Here is a 27,672-nt window from a genome sequence, read left to right as displayed (position 1 = left end):
GAGGGATTGAAACAGAGAAACAGAGAACGGTGCGAGGCGGAGAGTTTCTCTCGCGGATTTCGCGCGAGCGACGCAGCGGTCGGAATTAAAACGGTGATCGTAATGGTGCCGCTCCCTCTGCTTCTTTCAGAACGGCGAGGTCAGGTGCGACAGGAAACGCTGTCCACGGTCGCTCTGTAACTCGATCGCGCATCAGCTGAAGCGCGGCGAGTACGTGGCGGATGCCGACGACTGCTGCACGGCGCAGTGCCGCCGCGCGAGGCGTCACCACCGCAACAACCATCATCCGTCGCCGCGGCACTCCGTGACGCCGCGCGAGCTGAGCTGAGCCCGGTAGTCCCGGAGAAGAAGTCTGCCCCCCCGATCCACGAGGAAGCTCCGCCGTCCGCGCGCACCGCCGCCGCCGTCGTCGTCGTCGTCGGACGACGACGGGACCAGCCGCGGCCGGCGCGACGCGCTTACGACCGCCGCTTATCCGTCGCGCGATCGCTCTCTTCGTGTATCTTACGACGACGCGCGAGGCCATCGGAACGGGAAACGAGATCGCACCGAGCGGCTCTGTACACATAGGCGCGCGCGCGCGCGCGCACGGTTAAGATCGACGCGGTAGCTGGACTGTACAGGCGTTCGTCCGAGACGAGTTGACTTAAGGAAGGGAGAAGAGGAGCCAGAGAGGAGGAGGAGGAGGAGGAGGAGGAGGAAAAATAAGAAATCGCGAGAACGGGAGAGATGTCGAACAGAGACGGACGGGTTCGGTTCGCGGGCAAGGATTTTAATCCCCGCCTCGACAATTCGCCTGGGTAAAAAGACGCGGACGCGCGCGCGAGAGAGAACTTTGTCACTTTGAATTTCCTGCAGTGGTGTTCGAGACGACAAGGGTAATTAATCAAACGATGACGGATGCGCGCTCGTTGCTCGAAGTTTCGTCGTTGTCGTTATCGTCATCCTTGTCGGCGAAGGAGCCGTCGGATGCTGGCGTGCGTGCCCGCGCGCAGAAAGCGTCGCGAGCAGCAGCCTAGAGCAATAAAGAGGAAGGATGCGGACGCGGTACATGTAACGTGATCGGATATTTGCTATTCTTGTCCGCGACGGGACCGCTCGGTCGTTCGCTTCGGAGCCTTCAGCGCCCGCAGCCAGACGCTTATTAATCAATTGATCCCCATCAACGGATTAAAAGAAAAAGGAGAGAAAAGAAGAAAGGAGATAAAGGGGGAACGTAAACCGAGCGACCCTTCTCTTCGCCGACAAGCGCGACAACCAACGGGTGATAGACCGTTACGGGGGAGAAGGGGTGAAAACTCGGAAAGGGACAAGTTTTTTTTTTTTTTTTTTTTTTTAATTCGCGGCGGTATTACAGTGCCCTGCTGTACCCATTAACCTCTTCGAGTTACCCAGCAACCAAAGAAGACTGAAAAACCTCCGACAGCGGCATCAATTTATTACGCGATTTTGCTAATACTTACTAATAAACTCCAACTTATTATTTTATTACAATTATATTGTCAGCTCTATTAATAGCATTACTATCGCTATTGCTTATAATTATTGTCTTGTAATTGATATTGCCTTAGAATTGTCTGCGTCACTTTTTAATTCTCCTTATCTCGCGATTGTTGTGTGGTAAGCCTAAATTATCGCTCTGATGTAAAGGATATATTTATATTGTACATTGCATACACTCGGCGAAAAACACGACGAGAGAGAAAGAGAGAGAGAGAGAGAAACGTCGTCGCGACACGCGATGAATAATCGGTAATATTTGTTGTAACACTCATTGCTGTAAGTACGTAATATTTAAGCTATATTTATTATTAGGACTAATTTATTTGAATCGGACCGTACCGGGTCCTAAGTGAGTGAATGGATTTTCACGTTTCATTTGCAATTGTCGATTATTCGAATTTCCGCACTTCAGACTCACGAGACGCAACTGTTTGCAATTTCTTTGTTCGATTTACAGTTTTTCACTGCAATTGAAACGGAAATCGTTCGTCGCAATGACTTTAAATTTTTTTCCAAAACAGCAGCTTCAATGTGGACCGGATACGGACGATTTGCCATATACTTATTTAATCGTATTCCTTTTTGTGTAATCGCTCTTTTGTATAAGTTTTGGAGAACAGGCGCGAAGATAAAACGATAAGATACTCCGAGAGAGGAGGCGCGACAGAAAACGATTTCGATCCTGAATTCTGATCAATTTGAAGAATCAACTTCGAAAGAGAATGAGTTTCGAAGAGCGACCAAATTTCCATCCTTAATTTCTTTCCTTCTAGTCGGGAATTCCTTCTAATCGAGAATTTTTAATAATCTCCATCTTTATTGGCGAAACAGATATCGCCTCGGAAGTTAATCGTGATGAAGTTGATCGGAAGTTTGGACGAAATCCCTTGCCGCCCCGTGAACGTGGTATCGAATGGTTATCCCGAAGCAATGTAATCTTAATCTAATGGCCGATCAGTCGACGAGGGAATCTGGCTGGGATACGGCTGCAGTTCGAGGTGCGCAGGCACCTAAGTTAGATTTAAGGAAAATGCCGTGGCGTTCGATTTTAGGCTCAATTGTTATGACCGCGACGCAGGCATGGCTCGCTATTTCCGATGTCATGTCATGATGAAATGTTATTCGTGCGTATATCTCGCGCGATTCGGCGTTGATTCATCGTTTACCGTAGGTGCCTTATACTCGGCGGTACGAATACATACGTAGTCAGCTGACGTCGACGTCGCCCGCGGCGTGGCGGCCGCGTGCACACAAACGTTTTTTTTTGTAAATACATAAGTGCGTACAGCGAGCGGCCTGGAATTGATCTTATTCTGGCGACGCGCGTCAGCGTTGTACACCGGTAATATTATTTATACGACGTAACGTTTAGCGCTACCCTAAACTCTATCCCCTCCCCCTCCCCCTCCCCTCCCCCACGCTCGTACTTTATGTTTATTATCGATTTGCTTTATTGTCACGATTATTTAAAGTCATTCCCCCTTCCCCCTTCCTCCTCCATGCGCGAGCTCTATCGGTCTTGATATTAAAGGAGTTAACATTAATTATTTGGATAGGCGGCATGCTCTTGTACCGACATGCTTCATGATATTCACACTGTTTTAATTTAAACGTGGTCGTCTATCAACGCGGTCTCCTCCATAACGCTCACGTCTACGCCGGAGAAATAGGTAAGGAGCTCGGTGTTCACGTTTTATTGGACCGAGTTAACGAAACTCACCGGAGGAAAAAACGGAGCGGAAGCGGCGTACACGTGACGTTACGTTACGTCGCGTGGAAGGGTTGCCGTTGCGTGAAACTTGGGGGAGAGAAATAGATGTGGAACGGATATATTCTCAGATCGCATCGTTTTGCGCGACACTGTGCTGATCGTCGTGCCGAAATATGGAGCAGGAAGGTTAATTCACCGCGACAATCGCGAGATGTGATGTTCACGTTGCGATAATATGCGACGTATGCGGAATCATCGCTACAGAGGGACGAACCTGTATTTTATTCCCCCTGCGCGCGTTTTCAAGTACGACGTCCGTTCGACGCGCTCCTTAAGATGTAACGATTCACTTTTCTCCCGCGTGCCCACGCGAGCGGCGACCGGAACTACTGTTTCTTTTTTTCTTTTTATACAACGCGATAACTTTTAATTAAATAAATCTTTTGTATTTCTGCGACAAGATAGGCTGCTGAGAGAGGCATGATGCACACTTCGATGGTTTTGTAGAGAATGGAGATCGAAATGTTATTCTGTACTGTGCCAAAACGATTTATTAATTAAATATCGATTATTATTATTATTATTATTATTATTATTATTATTATTATTATTATTGCTATTGAATAAGTAGAGCAGCCTTGCAATCCTTGAAATCACACGACGTAATTTTATCCACATTTAACACATTTGATGTAATTATCAAAGCGTGAAAGCGTGAATTCACGCTCGTGATCTCATATCTTCGCTTTCAGCGCGTGTTGCAGTTCACCGTCGAGGACAGAAAGTACGCGATCGACGATGTAAGTTCGCGCGTTGACTCCCATCAAACCGATGCGTAAAATCTTGCCAACTGTTGGTCCTAGACCACCGCTGATTTCAATCCTGTGCCTGAAAAAAAAAAAAAAATACTCCGAGCAATTAATCGATTAAGATAAGAAAGGAAGATGATAGAAAAAGGATCTTACTTTTTCATAGCTCGTGCGATTAAAACGTCACCATCGATGCCAGGCGGTAGTTTTATCGAGATTACGGTCGACAATTGGTACCGCGGATCCTCGACGTAACATCGTAATCCGAGATCTCGAAGGCCACCCCTAAATCTGGCGGCCGCCGCCGCGTGTCTCGCCCAGGAGGCGGGAAGTCCTTCCTCCGCGAGCTGCGCCAGAGCCGCCCTCAAGCCGTATACCAATGTGGCGCTTATCGTGTGATGATACACCCTCCTTGATGTCCCGAAACAATTCCAATAATCCCCGAGGATCCTCATGTCCCAATAGTAGGCCGGTCGCGACGTCCTCCGGAATATCTTTTCCCTGCGATCGGCGCGCGATAATCGTAAGAGAATCGTGCAAAAGAAATCGAAATGACAAGAATTCATCCCCCTCCGCGGCGGAGGGGATGATATGCGCATATGATTCACACCGAACGTGGGAAACCGAATTTCGTGACCGCAAACGGTCACAAAATCACGTGACGATCCGGATGACTCACGGATTCGATTGATATTCTACGCGGTCTTTATCCCGCGGGTTTCTCGCCGGACGATTAGTCGTTCTTACCGCAGAGAAACCCGTTTTCTCCGGCGGGTGGGATCAATCGGCATTAATACGTACTCCGCGCGCGGACCAAACGAGACGGGCGTCAATCCTGGTGGCGCGCCGAGAACCTTCTGACTGCCGGTGTACGTCGCGTCCACCTTCCAGGCGTCCATGTAGAACGGCTCTCCACCTAAGGACGCCACCGTGTCGACGATCAACAGTGCTCCATATCTGTCAACGAACGCGAGAAAGATAATTCCCAACTTTTTTTTCCGTCCACCACCGTAAGTACAGTCTGTTTACTTGCGAATTAAGTCGCCGACACCCCTCAGGGGTTGCTTCATACCCGTCGACGATTCCGCGTGCGTCACAAACACCACCGCTGGCCGGTGTTCCTGGAGAACCTTCTTTAGATCGATTAAATCGAACGGCACGCCGTACGGGGTCTCCAGAAATTTTACCTGAAATGAATTTCGTTTTTTGGAAAAAAAAAAAGAAAATAAATAGAAGATATCTTATTATTTCGTTTCTCTCTCTCTCTTTTTTTTTTTTTTTTTTTCCGGCTCTTTCGTACACGATAGTGTATTTATTTCGTACATTTGCGCCAATGCGACTGGCCATGTCGGCCGCACGTTCCCCCCAAATGCCGCATTTAGCGATCAGCACAGTCTCGCCCGGCTCGAGTAAATTATCCAAGCAGGCCTCCATACCGCCATGACCGGATGTGCTTAGGGCCAGGGTAAGTCTGTTCCTGGTTTGAAACGCATATCGCAATCCCGCTTTTATGTCGTCCATCAACTGCGAAAAGGAAAAAAAACTTTAGGGCGATGCCGTCCACGGAAATGTCGGCGGCGATTCAATTATTCAAATCAGCTCAACGCTCGCTCGCGCGACGTTAACGATGAAACATGGTAGTTTCAAGGTCGCACGACCTTTTCGCGTAGTTCCGGAAATACCTGGCATATCTCCGGATGAAGGTGACCGAGCACTTGCTGCCCGAGAGAACGGAGGACCCGATCCGAGCAGTTGCTGGGACCGGGACCAGTTAAGAGTTTCTCGGGCAGAGACACCGGTCGCAGTATCTCTTCCGGTGGCTTCTTGTGAACGGCGCATCGTCGCCAGGTGAGTAAATCTGCCATACCACGGGTCTGTGTTTCCTGGCTTTGCCAAGATCGCGGTTTCTCCGAGAAATCCTGTAGTTTCGTCGTGATCTCACGATGAGAAGTGAGAATATGAGAAATGTCGCGCTCGCAGTGAAGATAAACGAATAGCTATGACGAAAACACTGTGCTGCGCGTAGATAAGATATCGTCGTCTTTTTTTTTTTTTTTCTATGCTCGTGCGTTTCTTTATTGCTTAGAGTCGCATATAACAAACGCGGATTTTATTTCTCCTATTTGTTATTCTCCTATATTTCCCCTGGTATGGTGTATCATACGATGGCAGAAATCATCGGTGTCGTATCAAGCGGATTCAATTAAAGCGTTCAGTTCGTTTCGAGATAACAGACGCGACTATAAAATCCCGTGTGTGTTTGGGGGATACTGAAGAATCAGGCCACTTGCGCATCCGATTTCTATCAGAGATTAGCTCACACGCGTATCATTCGATGCGAAAACTCGAGATTTTCTATCAAAGCGTCATTGGCTTTAAAATTCTCTTTTATATTCATATTTATTATTAATTTATTTTTGTTCACTTCGTATTGTGTTTATTTGCGAACTTTTAACGATAACCCGAGTTTATAATAATAAAGAAAATAAAGAATTAAATTATCGAATTAAATTTGTTAAGTTAAAATATTTGGGATAAAAGAAATTAAAGAAGTTGTATATAAATAAAGATTAATTTAAAATATTAATTTAATTGTAGTTATATAAATTTCTCTTATATGTTTTCATGAATGGATATGTTAATGTGCATGTGCGGAAAGCATGGTAATCTGAAGTTTTATAAAATAATTTAAACGATTCGCTGATTTGAATTTCATGTTATAAACATAAATATTTTCGCTATAATTCAAATGTGCTACGATACTGCGTTGAATGATAAACATCTTGACATACATTCGAGATACGTTAATGATGAAAGTATTATATCTATTATCATCCATAGAATGAGATAGGTCAGGATCGAGAATTTTTGCAATGGAAAATTTTTTATCTTTATTATAAAATCATATGGATACATTTCGGTGATTTGACAATTTTAAAATGCTGGCGGATATACAAGTAAATGGATATACAGGGTGATTCAAACCATTTGTCCCTAAAAACATTATTTCTAACTAAATTTCGAGACTTAACTTCTTTCCTTGTGTTCAAAATTTACATTTTTAATTATAAAAGGAACTAATTTATTTATTACAGAAAAATACATAAAGATAATGACGATAGCAATTCAGATATAAATGCAAATCTTCTGGAGCTAAACATTTCCTGAAATAAAAGTGACTCCTGTATCCAATTCCGCATAATAAGCAAACAATTTCTTTTTTATAATTCAAAAACTAAACCTCGGGCAAAGTTTGAAAAGAGAACGAGAATCATCTCGGAATTCAAATTAGCAACTTCTAAAACGAAAATTCAGAATCACCCTGTACATCAGATTATCCGCGCGGCGGCAGATTGCCGTGGCGCCATCTACGAAGCAACGCAGGCATGCGCGCGCACTCGAGAATTTGGCACGCGGTTCGCTCGTAGCTCGCCGCACGAATTCCGTGCGTGCATTCCCGATTCAGTCTTATTCGATAGCGGATCTCGGTCGGACGGCAGGTGAGACCGCGAGTGATTCGCGAATCCAGCCTTGGTCGCGAATCGCGCCGCTAGTACAGGTAAAAAAAGTGCGCACTTACTTAACAAACGTAAACGCGCGCATGTCAAGCGTATTTTATGACGCAGCCGATTATCGACCGAGCGTTTTTGGATCATTCCGCGCAGTGTTTTTATCGACCAAGCGATCAATCTGGTCGGCGGGGAGGGGAAAACGGATTAGTCGGCAACGTTTCCCGTTGTTCGGAATTTTCGATAGATCGTCGGTGCGCGCACGTGCACCCGTCGCGCGAAAGCATTGTGATCGGTGACACGTGTCAAGCCGCACGATCGGCTCGATCGCGGTAAGTCGGAAATATTTCGTCGTCATTGTCGTCGTTGCCCTCCTCCCCACGATCTTTCGTGTCCCTTCTCTTCTTCTCTCCCCTTTCTCCTCGCCTTCGCCACCATCGCCGCCTTCTCCTCCCTCTTCTCCCCTCTCCTTCTCCTCTTCTCGTCTCTCCTCTCCTCGCCGCGGCTTTTCTCGGCCGACCGGTCGACCGGTCGACTGGCTTCTCAAGGGGGCGTGCTTGCTCGGGTACAACAATGAGCGAACGCGAAACTATCTAGGCACGAGGCGCAAACGAATCCGTTTCTCCGTGTGGCTCGTGTGTGGCCCGGCCGGCCACTCCGCGGCACTCGATCGCGAACAATCGCGGGCACGTGAACGTCGAGCTGCGGGACCGTGCGGGATCTCTTCTTCCTTCTCCTCGCTGCGTATCTGCCATCGACGATCCGACCGAAGGGATAAGGGAACCCTCCTCCGCCGAGGAGCGTTCGGACGCGCGAGATCGGACGGATCGCCGTGTCCCGTTGCGGCTCTCGAAGCTGTGGGCCCTCTCTCATCTCGCCGTTACGAGGTACCTCGCTTGTTGTAATTATACGACCGGATCTCCGAATGTTACACGGTGTGACCGTAGAGCGGAGTGGTGGACTCTTCTGTCCCGTCGATCGATCGACGGGATCGCAGATCGTCGAACCCTTCCGCTTAAAATTTTTCGCGGGGCAGTTGACTTCGCCTTGGTGTTTTCGACGAATGTATCGCGCGGTAGAGCGATTTTTCATCCTCTTCTCTCTCTCTCTCTCTCTCTCTCTCTCTTTCTCTCACTCTTTCTCTCTCGCGTCTGTCGTTCATCAAACGAGAGACGCAGGATGTTTAATCTCGTAGAGAGAATAAAAGAGGGAATTTTGGAGAATAACCTTCGCGACGAGGAACGATTTACGTTAGAGTCGTTTTTTTTTTGTCGGAGGAGTAATCGGTATTAAAGAGCCCCCCCCCTCCCCCCCCGTTGTGTAAAAGTGCTTTTCAGTATCGGTGAACGAACGATCACGTTGACTTGAGATCGTTAAATCCAGCGGACAATTGTACTCCTCATCGATCTTGCCGTGCTTAATGACTCGTTTTTCGTCGTGATTGCTTCAGCGATAAAAGAAACGGGCTAACGTAACGAGTTGGTCTCCAGTTCTCGCGGGAAATCCTAGAAATGCTCTATCGTCGAGAGTAATTAAGATATTGTTACATTAATGACGTTATATTAATGACCTTAACGGTCATTAAACGCTATATATTATTTATATAATCGCGAACGTGCGGAATTTCGAGTTTCTGCTTTTCGTACCAGCGCAATCGTGCCTCGTTCACGTTGGGAGATTTTCTACTTTTCTGAAGTCTAGATTTGAAAAAGAAGGAAAAAACTCAAACGAGTTTACTTGGTACGTACCAACGATCGTAGGCCCAATATACGTTTAGTCTGTGTGCTCAAGTGCGCGATTCTTTGCACTCGCAATATTTTTATCGCGTTATTATGAAACGTCTAGAATTTGTGTGTGTGTGTGTGTGTGTGTGTGTGTGTGTGTGTGTGTGTGTGTTGTACGTGTGTACGTGTGTGAATGTGATACACGGGGGATAGTAAATATTTTCACACCTCTATATTGTGATGCTTATAGACACGCGGGAGAGGATCGGCCTCGAGAGCGGCCAGCGTCGTCCTCGGCGGCGCCCCACGTAATTTTATTTATAGGCAAATTTAACTGCGCGAGATTTTTAAATTAACGCAGAGATGAAGCGGCGCGACGACGGTCGGTCGTTTCCTTCGTATACGCGCGATGATAATAGATTCTAGCGGCGTGTAAATATTTGGACTGGAACGCGCCCACACCTGCATCCTCGTCGGGGGAGGAGGATACCGGTCGTACTTATCTGGCTGCTCTTTCCGCCCCCGGATTCCGCTTCCTTCCGACTGTGCCTTCCGATCGTCGCGGACGATAGAAGCGGACGGTGCGCTTCTCCGCTTTCGCGAGACGAATTTCGTAATGCGTTTCGGTAAAGTGTGTTGAGTTAACGTAACGTAATCTGCGACGAGAACCCTCCCTCCCTCCCTCCCTCCCTCCCCCCGGGAACAACGGCTCTATTGTCTCCCCGAGTACGGGCGCGACGCGTTCACGTATGCACGATGGATATCCTTTTTCCTTATTCCAGAAAAGGAGAACCCGATGGCACACGTAGCGAAGAAGAGACCAAGGTGGTTCCCCAGTTAAGATTCCCGAACGATGTGCCATGGCCTCGTCCTTAGGGGGCCCAGGAATGACATCGGGCGTCCCGTCGTCGCGAATAGTCAACCTGGAATTTCCCCCACCTCCACCTTACCCGCCGCCCCACAATCAGGTAAAACCTCCAAGTGCGGATCATTAATTTCGCTAACGACGCATATTTGTGTGCGGTTAATCGCGCGCGACAGCGCGCTCGAGCCAGCCTGAGGCTCTTTCGAAAACAAGCTCGACGAAAAAAAAAAAAAAAATTTTTTTTTTTTTATTTCCATCTTATACTTGCAAGTTGCTAAGTTCTTTCAACAGTTTGTATAATACTTGATGCTGTTTGTTTCCGATGCTACGTGTTCGAGAGAGTTTATTTTTACGTGCACATAAAGCGACGCTTCGTTTTCGCAGATATCGTGCAACGCATTAATGGAACCGGTAACGCCAGTGGTGTCACCCATCACGAGTTCGCGCCAGCATCTTTTGGATTATTCGTATGCCTACTACCCGTCTGACTCGGGTCATTTCCATGCCGCATATCCGACGGACGTGCTGTTGCAGCAGCAGCAGCAGCAGCAACAACAGCAAGAACAGCAGCAGCAGCATCAGCAGCTGCTGCTGCGACAATCTCAGCAACAGTTACAGCAGATAAGGTCGGATCCTTTAAAGAGACACACTTACACAACTTGCTACGGCACGGAGGAGAACATTTACGAGGAGATATCGGAAATCAAGTGAGTTAAAAGATCATCTCGGTATAACTAGTTATTAGCTTTAAGAAGCATCTAAATTCTTACGACAAATCGTCAAACGATGTACTCTCGCGATCTCTCCGGTATTTATGGGGAGATTGGAAAGAAAATAAATTATAAGAATTCTCTCTCTCTCTCTCTCTCTCTCTCTCTCTTTCTCTCTCTTTCTCTCTCTTTCTCTCTCTTTCTCTTTCTCTCTTTCTCTCTCTTTCTCTTGAAGACACGAGTTTGCGCGAATAATCGTGAGGGATAAATTTTCCCGCAGGCGTAATGCGGGTAACGCGCGGCACACAAGTGAACAACGCTTCACCCAATCGCTCCCCACGGTTCAATGTATCGTGTGGAGCGGATGCCGGAGATAGCGATTGAGTTAGGAACAATAAGAAAACAAGTTGGTGGATTATTCATCCAGCGTCCTCGACTGGCGCATAAGTCATTGAGGCGAGATAAACCGCGCGCGCGTTCAAATTGAGAACGCTCGTTAAGTGCATAACTATATTATTCCATACGTCTCGCCGGGAGACGACGGGACAGCTTGTAATCGGTCTCTTCTTGTGAACAGTCGAGTGTGTAAATTCAATTTAATTGTAGATTTATTTAGCACGAAGCATTCGCGTGTACAGCTCAATAATTTTAGAATAGAATCCGATCCGACGAGAGACGAGTGTTGCTAAAAAAACATAACGGCAGTGTGGCATGTAAAAATAATGAGGACGAAGCTGACCTCTCGACGAACTGTATCCGATCAATTTTTCAGCAAGCAATGCCACCGCGCGTTACACGGATCGCGAAGGTCGCTGGTGGCAGAGGAGGTGCGTCGCGTCCAATCGCGGCATCGCCGCGTGCTCGGGGAACTCAATCTAAGCGTGGAGGCGATGCTGATGCCAACCGTGGTCGACAATAATGAGGAAGAGATGACGCAGGAGGACGCTCATGGAACTTCCACCGAAGAACTATTGCCTTCGGTCGGATGCCCAGCCGATGATCTCCTCTCTCGCGTCGGCTGCGACATGGACAGCGGTTTCAGCGGGAGCTCTACCGCGAGTTACAGGTACCTTGGAGAACTATTATCCGCTCTTTGTCTGGCCTTCTCTCCCGTTCCCGTTAAGAATATCATGATCTTAAACGATTTACAAATAGATCTGTTTTCTAATCCTGAATTGAATTTGCAGATCGGGCTTGGGATCTTTAAGAAGAGGAATAGGGAGAAGTGGTCCGGAACCAATGGGTGTTCTACGGAAGACGAAAGCCGCCATGATTTGGAAGAAGGGATGGAAGGGCTGGAAAAAACTCCACTCCTTTGGAAGCAGCAGCAGTAGCAGCAGCAGCAGCAACAACAGCAAAATCATTGGTGAGTCCGATCGATTGTTATTAGTAGTATGATTTCGTCCGCGAGAGATAAGATACAAAGAGACATACGGTGGCTATAGTAACTCTCTGGCTGTCGTCCTTATCGCGTTCTCGTCGTTTCGTAAATATGATAATCGTGCTCGGCGGTCGACTGCAGACTACATGCGACTATGAATTACTTGCGCATGAGCAATCCGTTACAAATTCTCGATGCGTAGTTCGTCGCGCGGCAAGAATACAAACGGCGTTTTCCTTGAAGTGCGTTTCTCAGAAGCAAGAAAGGAAAGGGCGCGCAGCGATTTCTTTCTTCGTTTTATTTTACATAGAGGCGCGCGTACGTTCCGGGGGAAAAAAAAAAAAAAAAAAAAAAAAAAAACTTACAAAAGAGAGGAGGAGGGATTGGGGGAGGGGGGCGGGGAAATATTTACATACGTTTTGATCATTGCGCAAGGCGTAAGATTTCAGAAATCGTAATTGTTCGCGACAAGATAGAAAGCTGTGACTGGGATTTACGAAAGGAAGGGAAATTATTGCGGAATGCTCGAGCGGATATCCAAGCATTGTCCATGCGCCCGTTTTTAAGAGGTGTTTTGTCGCGCATAACTGCGCAAGTACGCACAAGTCTTTCTTTTTATAAGAACGCCAGTCGCGCCTATGAACTACGAACATACGCTCGTGTACAACATACTCGATCTGTGCGCTCGCGTGCATTTGGCGAATGGAGTTAATTATTGGTACTTGGAAGGGGTCAAGCCGCGGGGTCACTCGGTAGAGAAGCAGATGCGAGATCACGTGAAACGCCCGCCCCTTCTCTTTGCCCTCCCTCTCATCCTCTCTTTCTCCCTATCCTCGTTTCCCCTTTTCCTTCTCCTTACATCGTATAATCCTCTTTCGGCTATGCACGCTCACTTGAATTCATTATATTTCTTTCGCAGATTGTCGACCGTTCTATAAAAGATTCGCCGTTTCTCTCTACTTCCGATAAATCAAAATCATTAACGTACCGCGATATACTTTCCTACAAATAGTTGATGCACAATATACATTTTTGTGAATATACAAACCGTACAGAGGGCTTTCGGGGTTCTAATGCAAAAATAAGGAGGCATCTTTAATTTGTTAACGAATTTAATATTAAGGAAGCCAGAAAGAATTAAAAAAATAGTAAAAGTTCTAGTTACTAGTTAAAAATTAAATATAATTTATAAATAGTGCAAATAGAAGATTTAATTTTAGAGTCTTTTAACATCGAAGATGCCTGTGTAATCTGCATTTTCACTGCTCTATATATAAAAAAATCTCTATATATAAAAAATCTCATTAAAGGACACATTGTATAATCTAGCATAAAAGAATGTACTTTTTAAATAAAATGTGTTTTTGGGTTGAGGCCGCATGCCTCGATTAATGATATTATAATTAATGATACTCGATCCGAGAAAATTTCGTTTATATGCTCAAAGCATTTGTTCGTCTTTCTTTCATGTTTCAATTACTATAATACTTCTTTGCGTGGAATTTCTTTTTATTGGTACAATGCAATGAGGGGAATCATTCGCCAGAAAATTAACCAGTGTTTCTTAAAAGCTAAAAGCTCTCTGGCGAATGAACATTCTTGAAACGCTAACTCCCCTAGAATCGAAAGAAATGAATGTTTATGCACAGTATATATTATAACACAACACAAAAAAAAAAAGGTAATCCGTGTGGAATTATAATTGCGTAGCCAGTGGCGCCGTCTAGGATCCAGCGTCGAGATAGCGTTGACGCCGTACCGATCGAGTCGCCGCATCTGTGCCGCTCCGCTCATGCATACAACACAAATATACAATACACTCGTAATGCGCGAGACCTCGACGAGGTCCGTGAGCGAGGTCCGGTAGCGTGAAACTCTCGCTTCGATTCACACAATATATATAATTCCATTTCGTGCCGCCCTCGCGATAATGGAAGGAAAATTACTTTTATTGCGCCGGCATCCGATTACCCTCGTTAACACGTCACGCCGATTTATAACAATCCCGTACACCTTGCGCGGCATACATTTCTAAAGAGTCCCACAATATAACGCCACACGCCGCTTGGTGCGGTGGTCCCTTCCTCCCTCTCGAGGCGAGATTATCTCGCGTCTCTCTTTTCTCTCTCATTCTTTCTCTCTGTCGCTCTTATTATCTCGACTCTGGCCCAGCTGTCGCCATATATACATATACGTACACACATATATATATATATATATATATATATATATATATATATATTATATACGCATATTTCTCTCTTCCTCTCTCCTCTGTCCTTCGAACTCCGCACTCTTGGTACCGCGCCTCTTCCTCTCTTTTATATATTCATTCATCGTCTCTCGATCCGTCCATCCACCTCCGTTCTCTCTCTCTCTCTCTCTCTCTCTCTCTCTCTCTCTCTTTCGACCGTCGTCCACAGCTGCGCTACGTGGTGTAGAGCGAGCGGTTGTGGCTGTTGTTCGTGCGTTTCACTCTCGGTCGCTCGTACTTTCTCTCTCGTTTGGCGACTCGAGTACCCTCCTCCGTCGTGTCGACTGCTCGCTCGCTCGCTCTCTCGCGTTCCTTCCTCCCTCTCGCCCCCGCCGTTCTCCTCTCCGGCCCAACGGCCGGGGATACGCTTCGGTCTCTGTTTCCTCTCTGTGCCCTTCGCCTCTTTCTCCAACCTCCGACGTCAGTGTTGTACGACGGCTACGCGCAACGAGCGCGCGGAGGGCCGGGGCCAGAAACACGCGGCGCGGCCATGTTGAATCGCTTCGCTCGCTCGCTCGCGCTCGGTCGCCCGCCCGCCCGTTCGCCTCGCTCTGCTTCGCTTCGTCCGTGGCGCTTCTTCGTCGAGCGTGGCACGGAGAGCGTCCTGTTCACCTCCTCTTCGTCCTTATCGCTGAACGCCGCGGCGGCGGCGACGGCGGCGGCAGCAGCGATAGTGGTCATTAATTGTGCGGGTCGCGGCCGGCCGCGTGCGCACGTGCCCGATGTGATTTTTCGCCTCGTAAAATCGCGTAATAATCGCGCATCCGGGGCGTGCGTGTGTCGTGTGCGTGCACGTGTACGTGTGTGTGCGCGCATCGTGTGCGCGGGCGCGCGCGCTATGAATTCGCGTGTGGCTGGCGCGATCGCGTTCCGCGGATATGTTCAGGATGATGATGGTGTAAAGTGAGAGTGAGAGAAAGAAAGAGAGAGAGAGAGAGAGAGAGAGAGAGAAAGAGAGGGGGAGTGTGCATTACGCGAGTAAAACTCATCGGCAAGGGAACATTCGCCTCCGCGAGATGGAGGAACTGCACAACGGGGTTGTCCTCATCAAATGTAAGTAGGCGAGTTTTCGAGAAAACGCAACGCGATGCGTCCTTCTCTTTGTCGCCGTCTCTCTCTCTCTCCCCCAACGGCGGATCTATTTTCATCACGTTCGCCTCTCGCGTCTCTCGAACCCGGCGATAAATCCCGATCGAAACGGGACGCAATTCAACGGAAACGGATGCGATATCGTTTCGCACGTAATCGCTTTATCGTGATCCAGAATTGTCGTCCGTACTGCCGCGTCACGAGAACAGAGGCAGAATCGCGTGTGCAACGTCGGAAACGTTGGCTCGTCGACGCTTGACGTGATTGCGTTATGTCAGCGGTAACCGGTGCGAAGTTTCCGGCTAACGCGACGTGCATGGCACTGATGCTTACCCGAGTTTCACGACTCAACGTTGCGCGAAGCGCAAAAGGTGTTTTTTTTTTTTTTTTCTTTTTTCTTTTTTTATAGCACCGAACAAGTGCGTACGTTTGTACTTCAAATGAAATAAATATATGCTTCAAGTTTGGTGGAGGGAGAAAGATAATCTTACACCGCATTCCAATGCAGCGATAAAAAACAGACCTTTTGTTTGCGTCATGTCCCTCCTAAAAACTAGGCAGGAAGTCTGTCCTTTATACTCGTTGCGTAAACATCGCTTAAAATGAAGTAGATATAGTTCGGTCAAACAAAGTTTTAAGGCTATCTTAGTGTCGGTCCACAATAGGTGACTTAAGCTTTAAGACGTAAGAAATTGATCAATTATAATCGAATATGAAAAAAATAATCGACCATGATTGGTCAATTTCTTACGGCTTAAAGATTAAATACCTATTGCGGACCGACACTTATGCAGAGATGAAGAATATGGACTTGGAATTATCATTAAAATGCAATATTTAAAAATAATTTACGACTTCTCAGTTTCAGATCCACGTTCTAAGAATATTTCTTTTAAACATTCATATATATTTCACAAATTACGCGAATATATTAAAAATCAAAATAAAAAAAATTTTTTTTTTTTTGTACAACGTCTTTGCCCAGCTAAAAAGCGTTGGTCGGAAAATGTTTTCCACAGTTACAAGTAAAAATGTCTCGCTGTACGCGAGCCGGAACGCGCAGTCCGCGTGTACGAAACTGCAGCGTGTGGCCCGAGAGAGGAGAGAGTTGAGGGTCGAATTGATTAACGTCATCTCCCGGCGTTTACGCCTCGAACATGACTCCGATGATCGCGTTTGCGTCAAAACGCACCGGCGCTGTGTGCGTAGCCGCGTTCGCATCGTGGTTAATTATAGTTTCGGGTGGTTATCGGTGTGGTATGCGCGTTGTGGAAACGGCCATCGAGAGACGCCCGCATCGGCCAAGGAAGAACTGAACGGAGTGGACGGGACCGCCGGCCGGTCTCTCCCATTCGATGCGCTTCGTTCGGTCCCGAGAGAGAGAGCCCCCTTTCTCCCCGTTTCTTGTTTTCGTCGATCGCCCGGATTAAAGGTTCGGATCGTTCGCCAGAGCGATCGAGCCAATGATAATCGAATCGTTGCGGAGTCCATGGGGGTTGCGCGCATAGGTCACGGGTCAGGGTCGGCCCCTCGCGTTAGTTTAGAATAGAATGCGCAATCGGTTAATCATTAACACACGGGCGCTCTGACCCGTGTGAGCGGTACGGAAAATTTCTGCGTTGCTCGCGCACACGTTTCTGAAACGTTGCCGAGATCGATGCGAATACGACGAACTTCATCGCGAGATCGGATGACATGGGGAAAAAAAAAAGGAAAAGGTGCACGGAAAAGCCGCGCGCCTTTGAGGAGTTTTCGTGTTATCTCCTTTGAATGGACTATAATTCGTTATGAGAATTTATAGGATGGAAATTTATGATTTTGTTTAGTATGTACTAGTAATTATAAAAACAAATAAAACAAGTTCATATATAGTGAGCTTTATATATCGCAAAAATTTTTATCCGAAATATAAAAATATAAAATTATTTTATATAGAAATATAAAATTATTTTATGTCTAAATATACAAATATTTCTTTATCTCTTTATATAGGTGTACTTCTTTAAAAGATTCTATCTTCGCGTAGTATTAAATGTGATATTTTAAGCGGATGAGTGTGATTGAGGATGCGTTTCTCTCTTACGGGAAAGATATATAATTTAATAATGGATAAAGATCGATCTCTGTGTGGGGAGAGGATAATTTGTAGTTTAGATTATAAAATTGTACGCGCGCGCGCGCCTTTGTACACGTCCGCATTATGCAATACCGAATATCTAGTGGATCGAAGAAACCTTGCTGGTCGCGTAGGCGTGCTTTTTATCGCAAAAGCGTTCCTATTGAAATGTCATGCAGACTTGCGGATTTTTCGCTCGCTTGCTGAAGGCGCGCTCGTATTCGTTGCTCCATATTCATAGCCGCCGCGAACGAAACTGGTCGAGATAGTGAAAGGAAATTGGGCGAGTACCCAGATACAAAATGCGCGCCGAGATGCTTTAGATTTACGATATCCGATCGCAATCGGCGCAATCCGGAACGCCGTTCAACGCGAAAAACGACGAACTTTTCTTCGCTTTTCTCATTATCCCCTTGCCGTTTTTAAGCTTTCACGTGCGTTTCGCGATGTAACTTGGTCGAGAGAGAGAGAGAGAGAGAGAGAGAGAGAAAGAGGAGAAAAAAACGTTTCACGAGTAAATTGACGACTCCTCGTCCCATTGTTAGAAACGAGATTACCAAGTGTTATCCTAAGAAGAGAGCCGCTGATCTCTCGACGTGGTGTCGCCCGCCTGTGAACGCCGTGCGAGAGCGCGATTATCGTCGCCAAGGCTCGATTGCCTTAAATATGTAGAGTTAAACAATTGTCTCTCGTTATGACATTTACAATAGGTTTAATGCTCCCGCGGAAAGTGGAGCGTTCCACGCTCCTCCTCCGCTTCCCTCCTTCGATCGCATTCGATCTATCTCCGATAGTTTCCAATTTTTTTCGGCAATTTTTGGAAAACGCAAACGGAGAATGGAGAACGCTTGGATCGATCCTGGCTATCGATCGCGCAACTTTTTTCCCCGAGGTAGAAACGTGAAAAGTTAATATCTTTGCTATTGCAGATGATGAAAAAAATTTTCACATTTCCACCTCAGGAAAAAAAGTTACATGATCGGTAAAATTTTTACTATCGAAGATAATTGAAGAAAAAAAATTTCTCTCGTTTCCGGCGTAGGAAAAGTTACGTGATTCGTAAAATTTTTATTATCGAAGATAATAAAAAGGAGAACAATTTTTTCATTTTCCATGTTTTTCCATGTTTTCCTAGGAAGAAAGTTACGTGGAAAAAAAATTTTCACTTTTCATGTTTCCGTCCTAAGAAAAAGGTTACGTGATCGACACCCTGTTCCGGGATCGCTCGCGCGACTGTGGAAGTCGCGGACCGCGCAAAAGTACTATTATGGATAAACACGATATACAAATCGGCCGGCTAAGCGGATCGCCAGCGCGGAAACGATCGGTCGGCGGGAGGGAGCGATTCGTCATCCGTCTGCGTCTCTCTCTCTCTCTCTCTCTCTCTCTCTCTCTCTCTCTCTCCCGCTCGTGCGTATGCGGGGGCACGCGCGAGCAGGTTGACAGATACACGCGTTCGGAGGCTCTCGCCTATCCCGAGGTGGAATAGTGTCGGCCGCGGATGCACGTCGGCTCGGTCGCGCGAAGGAAGGATGCGCTCCGCGATCGTTGTCCGCGAGTGTGTTGTTGTCATCGGTCCGCGCGGCGTCCGCGCGTGAATCACGCGGGTGCTCGTTTCTCGTTACCTGCCCGCTTCTCTTCCCCATCCCCCGCGCGCCACCGTCCGGGGATCCGGTGGCGTACGTGTGTAACGAGCACGCCGCGCGCGTAGATGGAGCACGCCACTCGACGCGACGTTTACACGCGCGAGCACGCAACGTTCCTCCAGTGGTGCGTGGGCTGCGTGGAGTAGACTCGAGAGCCTCGGACTCGGGACCCCGATTTCGTCTCGTATTTTTCCTCCGTGAAAGTATTGGGCAATCCCCCGGAGCGGTGCGGAGTAGGCGTATGTACACACACACACACACACACACACACACACACACACACACACACACACACGATTTTCGTGCAGCCGCGGTGACACGTGTGGTCGCGACGCCGGTTACGTCTCACCGCGTGACAAAAACTCATTTGTCCTTCTTCTTCCCGTAGGATTCATTTCACAGCGGAACGAGACATTAGGATTGACAACGTTTTGGACAACGCTCATTCGTGAATGTTTATCGTCGTTTCTCGTCGTGTGCTCTCCGTTCTTATAAAAAAAAAAAAGAACTTCGCAGCGTCGTAAACGCCGATTACGTGTTCGATTACGTGTTTTACGATGCCGTTTTTTTTCTTTTTCTCGTTTCGTCGACGCTCCGCGTATGGTACATAATATTACTTGTGCGTATGGGATCGAGGCCGAGAAACGCAGAAACGCGTGTCTCTTTGTTTCCGCGAGACGGAGGACCGAGTCCGGGAGGGTCCAGCTTCGCGGTCTCGAGAGTGGAGACCGGCCTCGCACGTCGTCATCGTCGTCTCTTCGCGCGATTGCGTCGTAGATCGTCGCGCGTTAACGCGCATTTTGCCGTTCGCATACGCGAGAAACGTGGGAACGGGACGCCGAGCACGTCGCATTAACCCGATTATCGTCGCGACGTTAACGCGCTGGTAACGCGAGCGCGCGACACAGCGGAAGGTCCAATCAAACGAGACGACGCTTCCGCGCGAGGGGGGCCCTGACTCTCTCGATCTCGATCTCGATCTCGATGCGTTCGCCCGCATTCGCGAGCCGCTCGCGTTACGTTCGCATTTGATGATTTTTTTTTCTCTTTTCGCTCTTCGTAACGGCCGTGCTCGTCGGCGTGGTGCGTCGCGATCGTATCTCGCGTCGAGAGGATGGTACACGGAAAGAATCGTCTGTTCTCGCAATGGTGACGCATAACTGATATCTATAGATGACGATATGATGACGCGTTAGGACTACTTACTTGGTTTCATTGTACACAGAGAGTCACGAAGTTGTTATAGCCCGAGGTCGCGAGATCTTTTTTTTTTTCCCTCTTTATTTCTCTCTTTCCTGTTTCTTCTTTTTTTTTTTTTGTTTTTTGTAAACCAGACGATAGACGCCGCGCGAAGTTGTCCTTTCGTATATAATCGTGAGTTCGTTGTTCCTCTTCCAGATGAGCCTCGTTCAAGGTGCAGATCATGGGATGACGTAGGACCGGGCAAAATGGAAACGGTTAGCGGGAATTCGCACGCGCATCATTCCTCGTTAGAGACAAGCAGATCCAACACGTCCACGCAGTCCGCCAGAAGCGAGGACTCCTGGTGCTCCGCGTCGGACCACGATCTCTCCTCCGATGACGAAAGCGAGAAGAGTAATATCAGTATTAAGTAAGTTCAATCTGGTTACATAACAACGCCGGCGAAACTAAAGTCCATAATGAAAACTTGCTGTTTGCCTTGCAGAAGCAACTGTCAATTGAGAAACACGTTGCATAAGGCGCGCACGCTTTGCGACAAGTGGCGGTTTCAGAATGTACCGGTGAACAACGTGGACATCCTGGAGTCCCCGGGGAACCACGGCCGCCTCTCGAGGTGGTTCAGCATTCGCCGAGGTTCGGCGCATCATTACGACGTCGATTCCTCGGACACGGTGTCTCTGACCAGCCCGGTCAAAACGTCGCAAATGCCACAGCTCTGCGAGGTGAACATCACTCCTACCATTTTTCCATCTCGATGAATCATTCTATGCGCGTTCTTAATGCAAGTGGTTAAAAAAAAAAAAATATTCATTGGATAATCATATTTTAGGTTGATGAAGAGAACAGTGCTATGGTACAGTTTCAATGTATGCAACAGCGAAGACAGGCTCCGCCTACACTCCCATCGCCACCTCCGAACTTATCTCCTCAGCAACTAAAACGTAGACATATCGTGGCCGCGATAGTACACTCTGAAAATAGTTATGTGTCTACTTTACAGAGACTGGTAAACGTACGTACCAAAAAAGATGAGATTGATCCAATTGAGCATCAAAAACGAAGAACGACGAGTCTTTTTCTTACAAATGTTTTTATTAATTTTTAGGATTACAAGAAACCGTTGGAGGAATCTTCGCCACCTATATTGAGTCAATCTAAAATCGCGACCTTGTTTCATAGGCTGCCCGAAATTTTACAATGCCATACATTATTTAGAATCGCTCTGGCGGAATGTGTACGATCTTGGGATAAGGATGAAAAATTAGGAGATGTATTCGTCGCAAGTTTCAGCAAGGCCATTGTTCTTGACATTTATAGTGGCTTTATAAATAATTTTTCCGTGGCAATGGATTTAGCTAAACAAGAATCGAAGAGAAAAACCGCGCTCGCTGATTTCTTCAAGGTACTATTTCACAAAAATGATTCGTACGAATGTCTCGATGTGATTCAGTTATAATCTTGTAATTATTTTTGTAGGTAAAGCAAATAAGTGCTCATGATAGGTTATCCTTCTTTGGATTGATGGTCAAACCAGTGCAGAGGTTTCCGCAATTTATCTTGTTTTTGCAAGTGAGTATGTTAATGATGTATAAGAGACAAGTTTCAGTGGCGATATAATAATGTTTTACATTTAGGATCTATTGAAGCATACGCCACAAGGACATCATGACAGAATGTCGTTGCAACTAGCATTAACGCAGCTCGAGAGTTTGGCAGAAATGCTAAACGAAAGAAAACGAGAGGCGGAACAGTTTCAAGCGTTTAAAGAAATGTTGCGGCATGTCTCCGGAAAATTATCACACCGTCCACTTTCTTCAACGTCGCGTTATCTTATCAGGGAAGACAATGTTACACAATTGGTAAAATTTATTATTTGACGAATTTTTAAACATTCACTCTAAACACAATGTGACATGCATTAATGTATAATTGTTTATAGGAATTTAATCAAAATGGCATGATAATGAAATCCAAGAGAAGAAGATTATTGCTATTGAATGATTTAGTGGTGTGCGTTTCCGTCACTCCGAGATCTACGGAAGATTTTTCAGGGAATGAACGATTAACGTTAAAATGGACATATCCAGTGTCGGATATTGAGGTAAATGAGAAAAAAACATATAGTTCAATTTATAGTTTTGTCACATAGTGAAATTAATTATTAATGAGAGTAAACTGATCGAACATTTCTTCATTTTCATATATAAAATTATTAACATTATTAACGAATTCATTTTAGATCCAAGACACCAACATTTCTCCAACTTTAAGTCGATTACTCACTGCTGGTTTGAATAAAGGCGGCAGTTTGAAATCTGACAAAAGTGGAGAATGTGAACAGGCGGCCGACGCGGATAATCTCTGTGTAGAGATGAACGATCTTATGCACGATTACGAAGTGATGTCCAGGATAAGTGATTTAGTGGCACAGTTAAAAGGCAGATACGAGGTAAAGATAAATTGATACATCCGCTACTGTATGCCTTTATATATTGAAATAAATATAGCAGTAACGGTATGAAATTTAAGAATTATAATCAACTTGTGTAAATTAATTAATTGGATCGTGTTTCTCTCGTTAAAGGGAATGACGCTGCAGACCACTAAGCAAATTCTACAGTCAATACAAATGTCGATACAGCAAAAAGATGAGGATATGGTATGGGTCGATAGTTGTTGTCTTCAACTAGTCACAAAACAAGGTCAGAGGTATACGTTTCAAACAGAAAATCCATTAGTGAAGAAGGACTGGATAACCGAGTTAAGATTGGCGCAATTAGCTTTGGATCCTAATAACTCTCCGTCCTGGGAAGTACCTGAACAAGAGCAAAGGCCGTCCACAAAAATGCCACTTTTCGTTAGTTCACAAGCGGTATATCACTCGCAACATCAGACTGAAGTAAGTCTAAGAACTAAAAGACATGTAATGTGTATCACTATCCTATGTGTAACGCATGTATTTTGTTTATAGGTGCGTTGCGGTTGTTATTATTCCATAGAAAATTCACGTCCCATCAGACGGCGCGGTAGAAGTCAAAATTATTTGTGGATATGTACGGGAGACGGTATATCCAGTCATGTGACAATTTTCGGCCAATCGACAACAGCTTCGGCGACTTCTTTGAAACGTATAACTACTTTCGATCTGGTTGAAACTAAAGTGAGCGCTATCGAGTTCGTAAAAGGAGTGTCCAGCGATCTTACTACGCTAGCCAGCGATCTTGTATGGATGGGCACGGATTCTCGGAGGATTATAATTTATGCCGCGACGGAACCTGAAAAAGAAGAGGAGATTGGCAGTTATCCCGTTTCAGGACCCGTAATAGAAATCAAGTATCATTGCGACAACGTTTTCGTAGCTTTAGGCACGGGTTTATTACTCTTGTTCAAACGGCAAGTCGACGGCGCGTGGAATTTCAAGGATCCCTTTACCATATCATTGGGTAACGATCCTGTATCGTGTTTAATGCCAATCAACACGTCGGTTTATGCCGCTTGTGGCAAGAAGGTGTGGGTACTTAACGCTACTTCGGGCGATATTACCAAGAGCTTCAGTGTGCAACACGAACACGTCGGGAACGTGAAGCTCATGGCCCATTCCGGAGTCGGTCTTTGGGTCGCCCTGAAAAACTCGAGCACAGTTTGCCTTTATCACACGGAAACGTTTAAACATCTGCAGGACATCAATATAGCATCTAATGTTCTGAGAGTAACGAAAATAAATAATCCCGCCAATTCGCAATACGGCGGCAATACTCTTGCCGTTAATAATCAAACCACGGTGACAGTCACGGCGCTTTTAGCGTGCAAGGGTCTCTTATGGGTTGGTACTAACGTAGGTATTAGCTTGACTATTCCACTACCGCGATTGGAAGGTGTGCCTATCATCAGCGGTCGCGTAAACATTTCATATCATGCCCACTTCGGTCCGATCACGTTTTTATTAGCGATACAGAATACGAAAAATACAGTGTGCTCTGCAAAGGAACGCGTCAATGTTGATGACGAAGGTGTACAGTTGAGAGCGAAAGATACCGAGCAGAGGTCGCGCGATCGAGCGAGCCTGGATTCCTCGATGTCCAGCAATATCGTGAAATTGAAACAACAGCTGACGGGAAGTCCGGTGATGCTGAGACGAAAGCGAAGCAAGGAATACGATTGCAGAGCCTCGAAAACACTTCCGAGAGGATTGGGCGCCGGTTGCGGATTTCTATCAAGTTCCTTCTCCAGCTCGCAAAGTTCCGGTGAAAACTGTGATGTTTACGGACTTTACGGTGAATTGATGTACGTGAAAGATTACGAGAATGAGAACAATTCGGGCATAGATCCCATTTACGAGTCGTTAAGAAGGAGTGACCCAGAGTTAGCGGCGATACCAAATAAAGTGAGTACCTTGGACCGTAGATTAAAAATGAAAATCACTAGGCCTAGGTCACTGGATCTTTCCAACTGGTCGGTGGACTCTCACGCCAGCTCGTTGTATACATCTTCCGGATCGGAGGAGAACTTATCTCTAAAAACTGGAAAATTATCTCGTAATAGTAGCATAGCTAGTCGTAATGGTCCTTATGACCTATCCACACCTAACAATAGCGTAGTCGAATCCGGATTGGAAGCAACGTCCGCGACCAATCTTAAGGCAAACAGCAAAAAAAATGGTAAAGCGACGCAGCAAATAGATCAGCCCAAGAGGACGGTATTAACGCTGATGGGTGGACGCGGTTATATCAATTGGAGGCAGCTCCATGCGCAATCCACTATTGACAAAAGTTCGAAATCGACGTACACATTCAAAGATCCCAACAGCAACGATGCACATATCGTCTTATGGGAGATGAAGTTATGATATACGATCGCGTTTTTAGTCCACTCGTCATGCGTCGGTGTGAGAAACGAAACTTTGACGCTGATATGTATGTAGTATAGTAGACAATAGGACCGAAAGAGTACCGATAACGCTTTAGATGAGATCGTTGGTTATTGTAAAGAATCGGAGACATGGTACAAGCGATCTCGATTGCGTGAGATTGCGTAGAATCGCGTAGCAGCGAGTATCCGTGATTTTTTTTTTTTTTTTTTTGGCTAGACATGACGTTACATTAGTATTGATTACTATTTGAAAGCGACGATAATCAAGAAAGGTGACTCGAGTATTAGAACATTGAATGTCTTTTGATTACCAGGTTACTTAATAGGGAATGCTCGAAAAGAATTTTTTTTTTTTTAACAAACAATTTTTATAGGAAAAGATTAACGCTTTATTAACAGACTGAGATATGTGTATGGATCGTTGCACGACAAGATTAATATAGAGAAGTACTGGATACTCTTTCGTCAAAAGTGCGTGTTTCCATTACGTATGGAAATAGTTAATAACATCTCGACATATGTCGTTTCTAGATTTGAAATTACTCGAAATTCACATACCTCTGCTTGTAAGGTATTACTCGAATCTCGTTAGTGTATAGTGAAACATGTGATAAGAAAAATCCTGAGAAGGTGCACAAAAACGGAATGGCTGCATGCTGTGAAATGTTTTATATATTTGTCACGTACGAGAATAATTGCTACAAAAGTGTTCCGCTTATGCTATATTATAGGTAAACATTCGCACTCAGTTAAAACTAACACGTCGTTGTGCGCGCGCGCGTACGCGTTATACCTAAAATTTAAATGATTAATCAGGTTCGGACTACGCGTTCACTACGCGAAATACCGCATGTGCTACTGGAATGACGTATTCATGTTTAATATTTTACTCCGTTGTTACAATTACCGCGTTATTTCATACCGCTGTGTTAATCTACACAAGTTAATCTCGGCGAAAATCGGCCGAATATTTGTCCGGAAATTTTTTTTTTTTTTTTGGTTTTATGTCGACATTTGTTTTTAAAATATATACGTGCATTGACTTTTGTTTTAGAAGTCTTTTTCTAATCGATAATTTTTCGATAGCTCTTGCATTGAATGAAATTTAAATATAAAATTTCAACAGTTGAACATTTATATTGTTTGAAAAAACCGCAGCTGCTAATACAGTTCACGCTAAACTAGGCACAACGGATAACTATATATTTTGATAGGAGATAATATCATTTTGATATTCGATATATGTTTATGAAAAGTTTTACGGTGCACGTGATGTAAGACAATATAACTCATATCTATATAAGATTTGGTTCGCGAAATTCGCGAAATAACACCGTACAAACTTTCATTCCAGAGAGAATTCCAAAGAAATTAAGAAAATTTAGGCGTTTATTCACATTGTTTACCCGAATGTAAAGAGCTACTTAAAATCTGTCTCCTCTCGCAAATTTTGGTGGAAGAATTCGCCAATATTATATTATATAAAATTTATCGAATATAGTTTAAAATCAATTTTTGTCATTTAACAATTTATTGATTTTTATATAATGGCTGAAATTGTATTGTTTATCAAATCCAGATTGTCATTTATAAAGAAATATTCTTTATAGTAACAACAAAGTTGTAATCATGTATTTTGAAAAAATAATTATGATAATTAAATAATCGAATGTTTATAAAAATTTTTCGTTTGGTCTGTCTGAGGTAATTGGCATAAAAACATGTTTGTCAACATATAGACGTAATGAAATGAACGGAGAATATCTGTTTATAGAGATTATAAAAAATTTATTATTAACGGCTATTGTCTGTTTGCTCTTGTGATAATTATTGAAAAATTAGCTTCAGTTGTTCAATGAAAAAGAGTATATATATTCAATTTTTATAAAATGCTATCCAGTTTTTGATACTGATATGGTTGAGTCTTCAATGAAGAAATACTGATCTGTGTATGTATATATCTTTCTCGTATAAAATAATGATAATAATGTATGTGTTATGAAACCGTTGAATAGATTTATATTTTGTATACTAATTTTGTTTGAATACATAGTCTTATTTTGTATTTATGCTCCCTTAGTACGCGCGTTAGTTACACAACGAAACTTTACTATGTATTTATTACTTATATAGTACGATGTTCTGTCACCGTTATATAAATAGAGAATCTTGTTACTTTGCCGCGCCGGCAGAGTGCGGCGGTATAGTATACTTTTTGTTCATTGTAACATTATATAGCTACATTAAAACTATTTCAAATGAAACGAATCTCTTTTTGTTCTT

The 27,672-nt window shown here is 45.1% G+C and overlaps 3 protein-coding genes across 16 annotated transcripts in view; 2 read left to right on the top strand and 1 right to left on the bottom strand.

The window, feature by feature from the left end:
• The window catches only part of sog (chordin short gastrulation), a 37,227-nt gene extending 33,433 nt beyond the window's left edge, over positions 1–3,794 (top strand). For all 9 annotated transcript variants that reach the window (XM_089079466.1, XM_089079464.1, XM_089079465.1 and 6 more), the window contains one exon: positions 131–3,794. In XM_089079466.1, coding sequence (XP_088935592.1) covers positions 131–328 — 198 coding nt within the window. In that variant the 3' untranslated portion in view covers positions 329–3,794. The remainder of the gene's footprint in view (positions 1–130) is intronic.
• Agxt (Alanine-glyoxylate aminotransferase) lies at positions 3,740–6,327 on the bottom strand. Its single transcript, XM_089079472.1, has 6 exons — positions 5,706–6,327; positions 5,347–5,547; positions 5,053–5,210; positions 4,825–4,980; positions 4,180–4,524; positions 3,740–4,102 (listed from the first exon to the last, which is right to left on the bottom strand). The coding sequence occupies exons 1-6, from the start codon at positions 5,886–5,888 to the stop codon at positions 3,949–3,951; spliced, it is 1,197 nt and encodes a 398-aa protein (XP_088935598.1). The 5' UTR covers positions 5,889–6,327; the 3' UTR covers positions 3,740–3,948.
• Positions 6,328–7,446: 1,119 nt separating this feature from the next.
• On the top strand, positions 7,447–27,653 carry LOC105429572 (rho guanine nucleotide exchange factor 10-like protein). Of its 6 annotated transcripts, none has more exons than XM_089079456.1 (15): positions 7,447–7,582; positions 10,039–10,224; positions 10,506–10,828; positions 11,604–11,897; positions 12,019–12,197; positions 20,716–20,929; positions 21,005–21,242; positions 21,350–21,532; positions 21,626–21,922; positions 21,997–22,089; positions 22,155–22,379; positions 22,460–22,621; positions 22,760–22,969; positions 23,105–23,419; positions 23,492–27,653. In XM_089079456.1, the coding sequence occupies exons 2-15, from the start codon at positions 10,117–10,119 to the stop codon at positions 25,364–25,366; spliced, it is 4,716 nt and encodes a 1,571-aa protein (XP_088935582.1). In that variant the 5' UTR covers positions 7,447–7,582; positions 10,039–10,116; the 3' UTR covers positions 25,367–27,653. The 6 variants fall into 6 exon arrangements, with proteins under 6 accessions (XP_088935582.1, XP_088935583.1, XP_088935580.1 ...); XM_089079457.1 differs by lacking the exon at positions 7,447–7,582 and adding an exon at positions 7,707–7,864; XM_089079454.1 differs by lacking the exon at positions 7,447–7,582 and adding an exon at positions 8,281–8,419.
• Positions 27,654–27,672: the final 19 nt, after the last annotated feature.

Source organism: Pogonomyrmex barbatus, unplaced genomic scaffold (assembly GCF_055798465.1).
Source record: "Pogonomyrmex barbatus isolate J1 unplaced genomic scaffold, ASM5579846v1 scaffold3, whole genome shotgun sequence".
Classification (NCBI taxonomy): domain Eukaryota; kingdom Metazoa; phylum Arthropoda; class Insecta; order Hymenoptera; family Formicidae; genus Pogonomyrmex; species Pogonomyrmex barbatus.
Note: the sequence above shows the minus strand (reverse complement) of the source record. Positions and strands in the feature narration are given on the sequence as shown.